The 12,763-nt window shown below is 68.3% G+C and overlaps 1 protein-coding gene across 1 annotated transcript; it reads right to left on the bottom strand.

The window, feature by feature from the left end:
- Positions 1-5,359: 5,359 nt before the first annotated feature.
- Positions 5,360-12,471, bottom strand: KIRREL1 (kirre like nephrin family adhesion molecule 1). The gene is made up of 14 exons (XM_075175920.1): positions 12,237-12,471; positions 11,249-11,398; positions 9,311-9,468; positions 9,050-9,200; positions 8,006-8,111; positions 7,708-7,856; positions 7,472-7,599; positions 7,250-7,376; positions 7,016-7,116; positions 6,717-6,915; positions 6,440-6,547; positions 6,172-6,311; positions 6,005-6,082; positions 5,360-5,830 (listed from the first exon to the last, which is right to left on the bottom strand). The coding sequence occupies exons 1-14, from the start codon at positions 12,469-12,471 to the stop codon at positions 5,360-5,362; spliced, it is 2,301 nt and encodes a 766-aa protein (XP_075032021.1).
- Between the last annotated feature and the right edge of the window lie 292 nt (positions 12,472-12,763).

The following is a 12,763-nucleotide window of genomic DNA, read 5'->3' as shown; positions in this document are numbered from 1 at the left end:
CCACCCCCCAGAGCCCTGGGGCCCCCCAGAGCCCTGGGGGCCTGGGTCCCAGCACCCCCCAGAGCCCTGGGGCCCCCCAGAGCCCTGGGGCCCCCCAGAGCCCCGGGGGCCTGGGCCCTAGCCCTGGCCCCTCAGCAGTCCCCCAGCCCTGGGTCCCCCAGAGCCTGAGCCCCAGCACTCCCTAGGCCCCCCAGAGCCCCGGAGCCCTCAGCACTCACCAGCCCTGGACTCCCAGAGCTCCAGGGCTTGGACCCCAGCACCCCCCAGAGCCCCGGAGCCCCCCAGAGCTCCAGCCCCAGCCCTGGCCCCTCAGCAGTCCCCAGCCCTGGGCCCCCCAGAGCCCCGGCCCCAGCGCTCTCTAAGCCCCCCAGAGCCCCGGAGCCCTCAGCACTCACCAGCTCTGGACGCCCCAGAACCCCAGGCCCCAGAGACCCCCGGAACCCCGCGGCCTGGGCCCCAGCACCCCCCAGAGCCCTGGAGCCCCCCAGAGCCCCCGGGCTCAGGCCCCAGCCGTGGCCCCTCAGCAGTCCCCAGCCCCGGGGCCCCCCAAAGCCCCAGGACGCGGGCCCCAGGGCCCCCCAGAGCCCGGGCCCCAGAGCTCCCTGGGTCCCCCAGAGCCCCAGGGCCCAGCGGGGCCTGGACCCCAGCGCCCCCCAGCACCCCTGGAGCCTCCGGCCCCCCTCTGGCCCTACCAATGGCCCCTCCACCCCCAGCCTCCCCCGGCCCCACGCCCCCGGGGACCCCCCGGCGCTGCTTCCAGGCCCCAACGGGCGCCCCCCCTCCCCCGAGGCCTGGCTGCCGCCGGGCGCCGAGTGATGACGCCCGAAGCGGGCAGCCGTAGCAAGCCCCGCCCCGCGCCTCGTTCTCACCTGGCGGCGGCACCACTCAAGTCTCGCGGGATTTCCCGAGGCTATAAATAGACCCGCTCTGGGGGGGGCGGGACCGTCAGTCCGGGGGAGGGCGGGGGGGGCGCGGCGGGACGGGGCGGGCCTGGGGCCGAAGGTCCTGGGGCTAAAGGTCCTGGGGCAGCTCGGGAGAGCCAGGGCGGTTGCCCTGAAGGGGCGAGGCCGAGGGCTGAAGGCTGTGAGGGCCGAGGCCCGGCCTGAGGCCTGTGAGGGCCGAGGCCCGGCCTGAGGCCTTGTCCTGAGGCCTTGTCCTGAGGCCTTGTCCTGAGGCCTTGTCCTGAGGCCTGTGAGGGCCGAGGCCTGCTCCTGAGGCCTGGTGCCGAGTCGGGGGGGTCTCACCCCCTCGTACCCCATCTCCGCTGCACTCAAAGCAGCCGGGCAGGCCCTGCAGGGCCGCGGCTGGAGGGGCGGCCGCTGTGTCCCATGGTCACTGCCCTCGTGGGTTGATCCCGCTGTTGGCCCTGCGAGAGGCCCGGGCTGGTGGGGAAACTGAGGCCCGTAGGCAGCAGCTACCTGTCTCCTCTGCTTTGCTTCGCCCCTGCCTGCTTGGGGGGGCGGCTGCTGGTGCCAAGCGAGCTGGGGTGCTTCACCTCGATCAGCTGGGGTGCTGGCGTTAACTCCTGCTTTTCCATCCTTCTGCCACACAGGCAAATTGAGGGAACCTCAACCCGCCCTCCGTCTTTTTTTCTCTCCAAGAGCTCGTGATTTATTAGGAACGAAATCAAATTATATTTTATCACCAGCTTGGGTAACAGAGGGCTGCAAGATTGAATTCCAGCCTGACAGCCAGCGGTGAGGGAAGGGACAGGAATCATATCTCTGTTTGGTTACAGCGTGGTGTTATCGGGCGCTGGGCTCCGAGAGACAAATTACGGTTTTCTTGAGGGAGTCTTTATTTAATTCTTTTTTTTTTTTAACCTGCTGCAGCTGACAGGGTGACTTGGAGTTAAATTGTCCGTACCCCCTGGTAAACGAGCTCGGGGTGGATATTGGGAGAAAATCCTGGCACCTGAGGGTGGGGTACGTGTTGGTCCTTGGGGGGGTCCTCCCCCCCCAAACACAGGGCTGAGGGCAGGGGTTTCACCTGCACCCCCAAACTTCGGCAGAGATGCTCCCCTCCCGCCTGCCGCCCGCCGCATCGAGAGGAGAACGGGCGCGGGGGCGGGGATGGAAGCGATATAAAATCCCGCAGCCCACCCCAAAATTCCCCCCCCCGCCGTGGTATCCCCAAGGCTGCAGCCTCGGCGAGGGGAGGGAAGCGGGAGGAAGAACAAGGCGAGAGATTTCTCTGCCGCTGCGAGGAGGCGGTGAGCCTGCCGCCGTCCTGGGGAATAAATTAGAATACATCTCGGGAATAAATTAGCCGGCTGACGAGGAGGGGAGATTTGTTTCCTGGGGAAAGGAGGCTGCCTCTCCAGCGAGGTAGAGACACCTCCGGGGCTTGGATTTCGGAGCCGAGCCGATCTCTTTGAAGCCGCCTGGCTTGGTTTGCACGGCGGCGTTGGAATTATGGACGGAGAAGAAACGGAACGTCTCTCCTTTCCTCTGTGTCCGTCCATCCGTCTAGCCGTGCTTCCATCCGCCCGCTCCTCGCTCCGGCAAAAGCCATTAAGAGTGACAAAGCACCTTTTTTTGTTTTAAAGATGGGTCCCCGGGAGCGGCAGGCAAATTGCTTGGTTCATGCATAATAAACCAGGCGTGGAAACGCACCGAGTCACGGGCTACGTTTGGAGGGAAACAAAATCGTTAAGCGAGCCTGTTTGCAGGGTTTTCTGGGGAAAAATAAAACCACACATATCTATATATATATAAAAAATAAAGCCAGGCTGGGCGCGGAGGGGCTGGCAAACCTCCCCTGCCCCTCCTGGCACCGGTTCCGGCTAAAAGCTTCGGCAAAAGGGGTCAGCGGAGCCGGGCGCGCGGCCGCCGCCCCGGCGCTGCTCGGTTGGGGCCCCCGGCCCGCTGCCCCGTGCCCCCGCGGGGGACGGCGGCCGGTGCAAATGTCACCCGAGGTTTAAGCGTTGCCCCTGGGCTGGGCACGGGGAAGGAGCTTGTCCCCAACCCCTGGGTCCCCCAAGACCTTGTGGACCAGCCCCCCCTCCCCAAGCCGCTGTGTCCCATGGGGGGGGGGTCACTCGCACCCACCCCGTCACGATGCTCCCGCAGAACAAAGGCGACCTGCAGCCCCTTTTTTTAACATTTATATTTATATATATATATAAAAAAATTAAATATATATAATATATCGTGTTTAAGACTAAAAATATAGTACATAATATTTAAAAAAAAAAAAAAAAAAAAAAGGAAAATGAAAAATAAAAAATGGGAGGGTGGGGCAGGGCGGGGGTCACAGACGCGCGTCTCTAGGGGTCCGAACCAGCCTGTGCTAAGGAAGGGACCCGCTCGCCCGGTGCCGGGGGGCTCGGCCGTGGCCTGGGGGGGCCCCGTGCCCACCCCGGGTTGGGGGGGGGAGGATTTAATTTAAAGCTTCGGCTTCGATTCACGGCACCCGGGGGTGGCTGGGGCGGGACGCCCGTCCCGCGCTGCCGCGGTGGCTATTGCTATCGATGTGGGGGTGCAGCACCTGGGGTGGGAGCCCCCCGAGTTGGGGCTGTCCCCGGTGGGGGGGCAGGAGGAGGGTGTCGGGGTGGGGGGGGGTTTAAATCAGGCACCATTGTAAGAAATGGCACGCAGTCCTGCAGTCGGAGGCTCAGGTTGGGCGCGGGCTCAGCACCTTCCAGGGTTTGGCCCATCCTGACAGTACCTTTTGGGGGGGGGGGGTCGAGGGGGAAAGGAGGGGGGGGCAGGAGACCCCCCCCCCCCAAGCCGTGCTGCTGGGGCTGCTTTGCCGGCCCCTTCCCAAACCCTCCGAAATCGTACCTGCTCCTGACAGGGCCGGATCCAGCCCGCCGGGGTCCGGCTCCGTCGGCGGTTGGGAGCGGGGTGCTCGGTGGGATGGGGACCGCAAAGCGTGGCCCCCTCCCCGGGACAGACCCCGTGGGGTGGGGGGACATGGGGACGTATTTCGTACCTAATCCCGGGGGACCGCAGGGACAGCGAGGTGACCCCTCCCCAGCCCAAACCCCACCCTGCGCCTCCACCCTCCCTCCAAAACCCATCGCACCCCACCAAGACCCCCCCCCCATCCCTCAGCTCCTGAGCCACCATCCGGGCGAGCAGGCAGCAAAATCGGGGGGCCCCCAGCTGCCCAGTGCCTCCCAGTTCCTGGAACTGGGGGACCGGCCGAGCTCCCGCTCCCGGCTGGTTTGGTTTGCCGCGGCTCAAAACATTCGCCAAACCCTCGGTTTGCCGGGCCGGGACCGTGCCGGGAATGGGGCTGCGGAGCGGTAATGCTTGCTGGTGGCTGGGGGGGTGCTTACACCCCCTATATACACCTTTATATACATTCATACGAGGGACCCCCCCGCACCCCCACGCCGGCTGGTGCCGCCGGCTGCGGCGGTGGTGACGGGACGGAGCCGGCCGGTCCAGCGGGGTGTTGCTTGGGGTGTTGTTTGGGGTCAGGCTGACAAGAGGGGGATGGACACCCACCGCCGCCTGTCCCATAGGGACGAGTGTGCGTACGGGGAGGGGGGGACGCCTGGACGGGGAGGGGGGGACGCCTGGACGGGGAGGGGGGGACGCCTGGACGCCGGGGGGCTGCTGCTCTCCGAACTCGCCCGTCCCGATCCTCTGGGACCCCCCCCCCCACCTGCTCGCGGCTCCGAGGGGTGGGCGCGGGGGGCAGATGGGACGGATGGGGAAGGGGGGAGCCGGCCCCGAGCGGGGGCTGGCCCTGAAGTCAAGGCACAGGGAATGGGAACGGGCCGGAACGGGGCTTTTTTGGGCAAAACCGGGCATTGCATATATGTACGTACATACCGACACGTATATACACACGTATAGCACCTCCCTGCTCCCTCGCACGGGGGTCTGGATGGGATGGGGGGGGTTCTGGGGGCAGCTCGTGTGCAGCCCCTCGCTCCTGCAGAGGAGGGAGAGGCGGGTGCTGGCTCAGGGGTGCTGGGAACCCATTGGGGAAGGATCCGGCCCCCGGGGAGCTGGGGAAGGGGATCCGGGGCTGCAGAGCCGGCCCCGACAGCCGCGCGGACCCGCACGCACCCGCTGAGGCTGGGCGGGATGGGGGGGGACGGGGTGGGCACCGGGGGGGAGGATGCCCCCCAGCCCTCTCCCTCCTCCGGGAAGGTACCGAAAAGAAAGAACTGTAGGAGTAGGAGCGGAAGCTCGAAGAGACTCGGGACCACGTCCCCGCCGCCGGCAAACCCCGGGGCGGCACGTGGAGTCCAACCGCCGGAGGAGAAGCGGGACAGGAGGGTCAGGATGAGCCCCTGAATATCAGGGGACAGTCGTGAGGTACCTGCGGACCCCCGCTGCCTGCACCACCCCCCCCCCAACCCCCCCACTTCGGCGCTGCCTGCCAGCCCCCGCCCGCCCTAGACGTGCGTCTGCATCCGCTGCTGGAAGCGCTGCCCGTAGTCCGAGTGCTGGGAGGTGTAGGAGAAGCGGGTGGCGCTGGCGTACTTGCCCATGGGGTCGTAGGCATCGTAGGGTGCCCGCTCCAGGCTGGGGGGCTGACCGTACCCCAAGCGATAGGTGGCATAACCGGCACCGGCCGGGAAGGCGGCGTGACCCCCGTAGTTCTCGTAGGAGAGCTGACTTGCCGTCTCACCACCCGCCGTACCGGGAGGGGGTCCGGGACCCGGCGCCGCCTCGGCGTTGTAGTCGGACGCGGGGCCGCGGCTGTAGGTGCTGAGCTGAGCGTAGCCGCTGGAGTGGGAGAGGCGGGAGGGCGGGCGGGTGTCGTAGCGCGCCGGGCCGGGGTTGCGGTAGTCGGCGTAGAGGACGGTGCGGGAGGACGGGCGGTCCTCGTGGGCGCGGACGTTGTAGTAACCGTTGGTGGGGTCCTGCGGGGCGGGGGGCGGGGGGGATGCGCTGAGCCCGGCGGGGTTCCGCAGGGAGGGGACCCACGAATCCCAGCCCCTTCCCCTCCGCTGAGCATCCCCCAGCCACCCGACTCGGGACAAAACCGGGACCTGCCCCTCTTTTACACCCCACGCGCCCCGGTACCATCACCGGACCTTGAGCTCATACTCCTCGCGGGTGTCGATGGTGTCACAGCGAAGGTCCTGCTTCAAGTCCACGTCGTCCTTGAACGACTGCAGGAGAGAGGGGGAGAGACGGCTCGGATGGTCCCATCCGTCCCGGTGCGGGGCGGGGTGACCCCCCGGCGTGGGGTGTCCCTTACCGAGTAGATGGCCTTCATGACGCGGGTGGCCGTGGAGACGCTGGCCGTGTCCTCCTCGCGGTCCGCGTGCAGCGTCAGGGGCTCCCTGTTCACCGTCTCCACCTTGATGTCCAGCTTGCGCAGGGTGACGTCCTTGCGGCCTGGGGACACGTGGGACCGGGGATGGAGGCGGCGGCCGGCAGCACCCTCCCACTCCCACCCCGTGGGTGGCATCCCCGCCGTGGGCAGCACCCACGGTCCCCTCTGCCGTGGCCGCAGACCCACTCACTTCCTTTCCGGCGCCGGTAAAGGAAGCAGGCGAGCGCGACGAGGAAGCTGATGACGAGGATGCTGGCCCCGATGGTGGCACCGGCGATGATGCCCACGGGCAAAACCTCTACAGGAGACGGGGAGACGTTAGCTGGGGACAGGGGACAGGGGCACTGCCAGGAGGCGGCCGCGGCGGGAGGGCGCCTGCCCTCGCCGAAGCCCCGTTGCCTGCGACGCCCGGGACCTAACCGGGCTCCCCGGCGTGCCGGGCGGCCGCGGTGCCGTGCCGGCGCTACCTTTCTCCTCCAGCTGGATGATGGCGGTCCCCGGCCCGAAGCTGTTCCAGGCCGTGCAGTTGTAACGAGTCTGGAAATCGGCGTCCATGACGTTGTTGATGGTGAGGGTGGAGAGGACCCCGCTGCCCGTGTTCGTCCGCTCCACCGTGTACCGCTCCAGCGTCCCTGCCTCCAAAATGTTCTCCTTCCAGGCCCACGCCTGGCCCCGCCGGGGTGGGGGAGAGGGGGGGGGGGCTGCGTCAGCACCCGCAGCTCAGCGTCGTCCCCAGCACCCCCCGTCCCATCCCCCCGGCACTCACGATGCGGTCCGGCGGCGGCGTGCTGCCGATGAAACACTCCACTTTGCCGCGGTCCCCGCGCACCGCGTACTGCACGGCCTCGCTCGAGATGATGGGGGGTCCTGCGGGAGGCAAGGGGGTGTCGGGGGGGGGGGGGGCACGCTGCTCGTCACGGGCATCGCCACCCCATCAACCCCTCCGTGTCCTGGATCGGGGTCTGGCGCTGGGCGGGGGAAGGGGGGGGGGGACGCTCACCGTTGACGAAGAGGGTGACCTCGCGCTCGCCCACACCGATGCGGGGGACGATGGCTTTGCAGACGTATTGCCCCGCGTCGGCTTGCGTGACGGATTTCAGGTAGAGCTGGTTGCTGTTGCTCAGGACCTGGGTGCAAGCGCCATGGGGGTGTTGGGGAGGGGGCAACGAGACCCTCCCCTGGACCACCACCCCCCACCCCAGCTTGGCCGCCGGACCCCTACCATGTTGGACTCCTTTTTGGTCCAGGTGAGGGTCAGCGGCGGGTTGCCGGACCACACGCACGTCAGCGTCACGTCGGAGCCGATGTCCGTGATGGTGGGTTTGGGGTCCACCACGATCCGAGGGGCAACTGGAGAGGTGGGGGAGGAGAGGGTGAGGAGCAGAGCTGGGGGGCGGGGGGGGGGGGCTGGCAGCAGCCTGGGGGTGCCGGGGCGGGGGGGGGGGGTGCCCCACTCACAGTGCACGTCCACCAGCGTGCTGACGTTGGTGCTGCCGATGTCGTTGTGCACCTCGCAGGAGACGGGCTCCGTGAAGAAGGTGTAATCCACCTGCGTGTCGTACTTGTCCTCCTTGGCGTCCTCGATGATCACCCCCCCCTTCGCCCACCTTGGGGGGGGGGGACACAGAGACCCGAGGCGGAGACATTCAGGGGGTGCACGGGACCCCCGTGGCCCCGTTTGACTCCCCCTCCCCGCATGCTGAAGCCAAGCCAGGAGGTTGGGGAGGGACCTCCCGGGGTCCCCTGGGCCCCTCACCTGTAGCCTTTGATCTCGGGGTTGGCGGTGGCCATGCAGGTGAACAGGACCCTCTCGCCCTCCTGCACCGTCTGGGGCTGGATGGACAGGGTGACGGTCGGGGGATCTGCGGGAGGGCGGAGGGAGCCGGCGCCGGCGCCGGCGCGGGCTCAGCGAGGGGCCAAGGGGAGAATCCCCCTCCCCACGCTGCCACCCAGGGCACGGCCCACGCTGCGGGAGATCCCAAAAGTGCTGTGGGCGCCCAGCATCCCTGCCTGGTGTGGGTGCTCGCTGTGGGTGCCCCGCATCCCTGCCTGGTGTGGGTGCTCGCCGTGGGTGCCCCACATCCCTGCCTGGCGTGGGTGCTCGCCGTGGGTGCCCCGCATCCCTGCCTGGCGTGGGTGCTCGCCGTGGGTGCCCCGCATCCCTGCCTGGCGTGGGTGCTCGCCGTGGGTGCCCCGCATCCCTGCCTGGCGTGGGTGCTCGCTGTGGGTGCCTCACATCCCTGCCTGGCATGGGTGCTCGCTGTGGGTGCCTCACATCCCTGCCTGGCGTGGGTGCTCGCTGTGGGTGCCCCACATCCCTGCCTGGTGTGGGTGCTCGCTGTGGGCACCCAGCATCCCTGCCTGGTGTGGGTGCTCGCTGTGGGTGCCCCACATCCCTGCCTGGTGTGGGTGCTCGCCGTGGGTGCCTGCCGTGGGTGCCCCACATCCGTGCCCGGCGTGGGTGCTCGCCGTGGGCACCCAGCATCCCCGGCCGGCGTGGGTGCTGGCAGTGGGTGCGGGGCCCCGGCAGGGCAGAGCCTTCCCGCAGCAGCCACTGGAGGTCGGTGTTCACCACCACGTCCCAGCCTGGCCGCCCACCTCCAGCCTGGCACCGGCCGGGTGGGACTGGGCAAATCCCCGCCATGGGCGCAGCCCTTCTGCAGGCACCCGGCTCCAACACGGGGCTGGGCTCCCCCGGGCACCCCACAATGCCCAGGTACCCCAAGAACACCTCTCCAGCTCCCTGCCCCAGCTACACCCCTGGGCCACCGACACGCAGGGACCGTCCCCGCCGACTCACGGTGAACGTTGAGCTTGACGAAGGTCTCCTTGCCCGCCGGGACGGCGTCGTTGGTGCTGCGGCAGGAGAACACCCGCCCGATGTCCAGGTCGGTTGGGTTGATGGCGAGCTGGCTGGTGGTTGTCTCCCGCTTGCCATCGGCCAACACCTCCTGCCGGGAAGAGGGGATGGTCCCCAGTGGCTCCCAGTACCGTGCTGGGGACACCGAGGCACGGCATGGCATGGAGGGGATGGAAGCGGGGTCCCGGCGCGTCCCCGTACCGTGCTGGTGATGGCTCCGTCCTGCTGGAGCCCATCCCGGTACCAGACGATGGTGGCCGCCGGCTTGGCGCTGCGCGCCCGGCAGGTCAGGTTGTACGGCGTCCCCGCGCGCAGCAGGATTTCGGGGGCTCCGTCGATGGTGGGGTCCTCGGGGGGGACTGCGGAGGGGACACCGGGTGGGTGCCGGCTGCCCGGGGACGGGGCTTCTGCCCGCAGCCCCGCGCCAGGCTACGCGATGCTGAAAAATTGATGCTGCTCTGATAAAAGGGGGGTGATGACGGGCAGCGGAGGCAGACCCCCCCCCTGACAGCGAAGCCTCAACCGGGCCAGCGCCGCCTGGTTAATCCCCTTTTTAATTAGCAACTGAAGCCCCATTATTGATTTATTAGGGCTCGGCTCTCAGGGAGAGGTAAAGGCGCCGTTTGGCAGCGGGAAGGAAACCCTGGGGGGCAGGAGGCTGGCCTGGGGTGTCCCCAACGTGGGGGTTTGGAGAGGGGGGCTCGGGGAGGGGGGGGGGTTCGTGCCGTGCGTGCGGAGATGGATGCGCTGGAACGGCCTCGGCTGTTTGCGAACCGGCCCGGGTAACGATGGAAATGGGGGCTGGGTGTCTGGCGGAGGAGCTGTAGGATGGGCAGAGAGGGAGGGTCCCCCCTGTTTGGGGACCCCAATACCCACACAAGCCTCCTCTGCCTGGTCATCTCTCTGGCTGGGGACCCCCAAGCATGGGGACCCCTCCTGCCTGGGGAACCTCCTGCTTGGGGACCCCCCTGCCTAGGGACCTCTCTGTCTGGGGACCCCCATGCCCAGGGACCCCCTGCTTGGGGACCACCCTGCCCGGGGACCTCTCTGTCAGGGGACCCCCCTGCCCAGGGACCCCCCTGCCTGGGGACCTCTCTGTCAGGGGACCCCCATGCCCAGGGACCCCCCTGCCTGGGGAACCTCCTGCTTGGGGACCTCTCTGTCTGGGGACCCCCATGCCCAGGGACCCCCCTGCTTGGGGACCTCTCTGTCTGGGGACCCCTCTGCCTGGGGACCTCTCTGTCTGGGGACCCCCATGCCCAGGGACGCCCCTGCCTGGGGAACCTCCTGCTTGGGGACCCCCCTGACCAGGGACCCCCCTGCCTGGGGTCCTCTCTGTCTGGGGACCCCTCTGTCTGGGGACCCCCATGCCCAGGGACCCCCCTGCCCGGGGACCCCCCTGCCCTGCCCCAGCTGAGCCCCACGCTGGGCAGGGGATACAGGGGGACCCCGCTGAGCTTGGCAGGGGATGGAGGAGACCCCGGGTCCCCCCAGCCTTGGCAGTGTCACCCCAAAGACCCTGGGGCAGGGCTGTTCCCACCGGCTCACAGCCCCCCCCCGGGCCAAGCACAGCCCCTTCGGGCTGGGGGTCCCCGGGGACCGTCCCCGTCCCTGCCTGGGGGCACGGGGAGATGCTCCAGCGGCTGCGGCGCGGGGAGAGCCGCGCTGCTCAGTACCCCAGCCACATCTCCCGCGCCTTTTATCTCTCGTCTTTCTAATGGGAATTTCAATGCCAGGGGAAGAAGGAGAAAGAGGGAAAAAAAAAAAAAAAAATTAAGAAAAGCAAGAAATCCGCCCCCAAACCCCATTCATGCAACATTTCCGCTGCGGCTCCGGCATCTTCCTTCCTTTTTTTTTTTTTCTTTTTTTTTATAAGACACAAAAGTCAGGGAAATCAAAGTTACTGCACTCGTAGGTCCCGTAACTCAGCCACGGCGTGAATATAGATTAAGGCATTAAAGATAATGGCACATCCAGGCTGCCGGAGGGAAGGGGGAGGGCGGCAGCGCAGGCAGCGACCGCCTTTCCCGCGCCTGCGAGCAGCCGCGCTGCCTGCGACGGCTCGGGGGACGCGGGGCGCGGTGGGGGACGCGGGGCGCGGTGGGGGACGTGGGGTTCGGTGGGGGGTTGGCTGCTTACTCAGTACGGTGAGCTTGGCTCGGCGGGACCGCAGCGCGGCCTCGGTGGCCTGGCACTCGTACACGGCGTCATCGGAGAGCTCGGCGTCGGTGATCTCCAGGTTGTACTGGCCCGAGTCGGCCGTGCCCACGATGCGGTAGCGCGGCCAGGCTGTGGGGGCAGCACGGGGGGGTCAGCACGGAGGGGACGGGGGGGATGCTCCAGGACCCCTTTTTTAGGGAGGAGGAAGGGAAGCCCCTGTTCATGGAGAAGCAGCTCCTGCCCGTTTGGGTACAGCGCGGGCAGACCCGGGGGGCTGCCAGCTTGCAGGGAGGTCTCTGCCTGCGCCCGGTGCCAGTGGCAGAGGGGACACGGGCAGCCAGCGGGGACCTGGCACACGTGGGATCCCTGGCACACGTGGGATCCCTGGCGCACATGGGATCCCTGGCACACATGGGATCCCTGGCGCACAGGGGATCCCTGGCACATGTGGGATCCCTGGCACACGTGGGATCCCTGGCGCACAGGGGATCCCTGGCACATGTGGGATCCCTGGCACGTGTGGGATCCCTGGTACATGTGGGATCCCTGGCGCACATGGGATCCCTGGCGCATGTGGGATGCTCAGTGCACGCAGGGACCCCGGTGCGTGCAGGGACCCCGGTGCACGCAGGGACCCCGGTGCGCGCAGGGACCCCGGTGCGTGCAGGGACCCCGGTGCGCGCAGGGACCCCGGTGCACGCAGGGACCCCGGTGCGTGCAGGGACCCCGGTGCGCGCAGGGACCCCGGTGCGTGCAGGAAGGAGCAGAGCGCGGGCGCCCAGCCCCAGCCGATGCTTCGCTGCGGCAGCACGTGGCACCGGCCCCGCGGCAGCCGGGGATGCTGCACAGGGAGCTGGGAAACGGGGCGGAGGGAAGCAGCGCTGCAGGAAACGTAACACCCCAGAGCCTCCCACGCAGTGACAGTCCCCGGTGACGTCCCCAGAGCCACCCACCGCCCCACGGGTACCTTTGAGCCCCTGCCCCATCCCCAGGGCGAGGCCGTCTTTGGTCCATTGCACGATCCCGGAGTAGTTGAGCACCACGCAGGAGAGGACGATCCTCTGGCCGGCCACCACCGTCTGGTCCTCCGGCTCCTCCACGAACCGGGTCTGCGCCGCTGGGGACAGAGGAGGGGGATCAGCCAGGGCCCGGGGTGCCCCACACACCGGCGGCGGTGCCGGCAGCGCCCGGTGCTCCGTCATGCCGGCGGCTCCACCGCTGCGGGGCTCCCCACCGGGGCCCCCCCAGAGCTTCCCGTGGTCCCCGGAGTTTTCGGAGGGGCTGCTGGGGGTGTAGGACCCCCCAAGCTGGGCTCCGCCGCGCCCCCGAACCCCCGCCCCGCGCAGCAGCCGGGATTGATCTTGGTGTCCCGGCACGGTGCCCGTCACGCGGCCAGCGGGTATCGACCAGGACGCGGCGGGGGGGGGACGCGGGGGGGGTGCGTGCCTGACACACGCGTGTGCTGCCGGCCCCGGGGCAGGGGATGGGGACCAG

This window comes from Calonectris borealis, chromosome 29 (assembly GCF_964195595.1).
Source record: "Calonectris borealis chromosome 29, bCalBor7.hap1.2, whole genome shotgun sequence".
NCBI lineage: Eukaryota > Metazoa > Chordata > Aves > Procellariiformes > Procellariidae > Calonectris > Calonectris borealis.
Note: the sequence above shows the minus strand (reverse complement) of the source record. Positions and strands in the feature narration are given on the sequence as shown.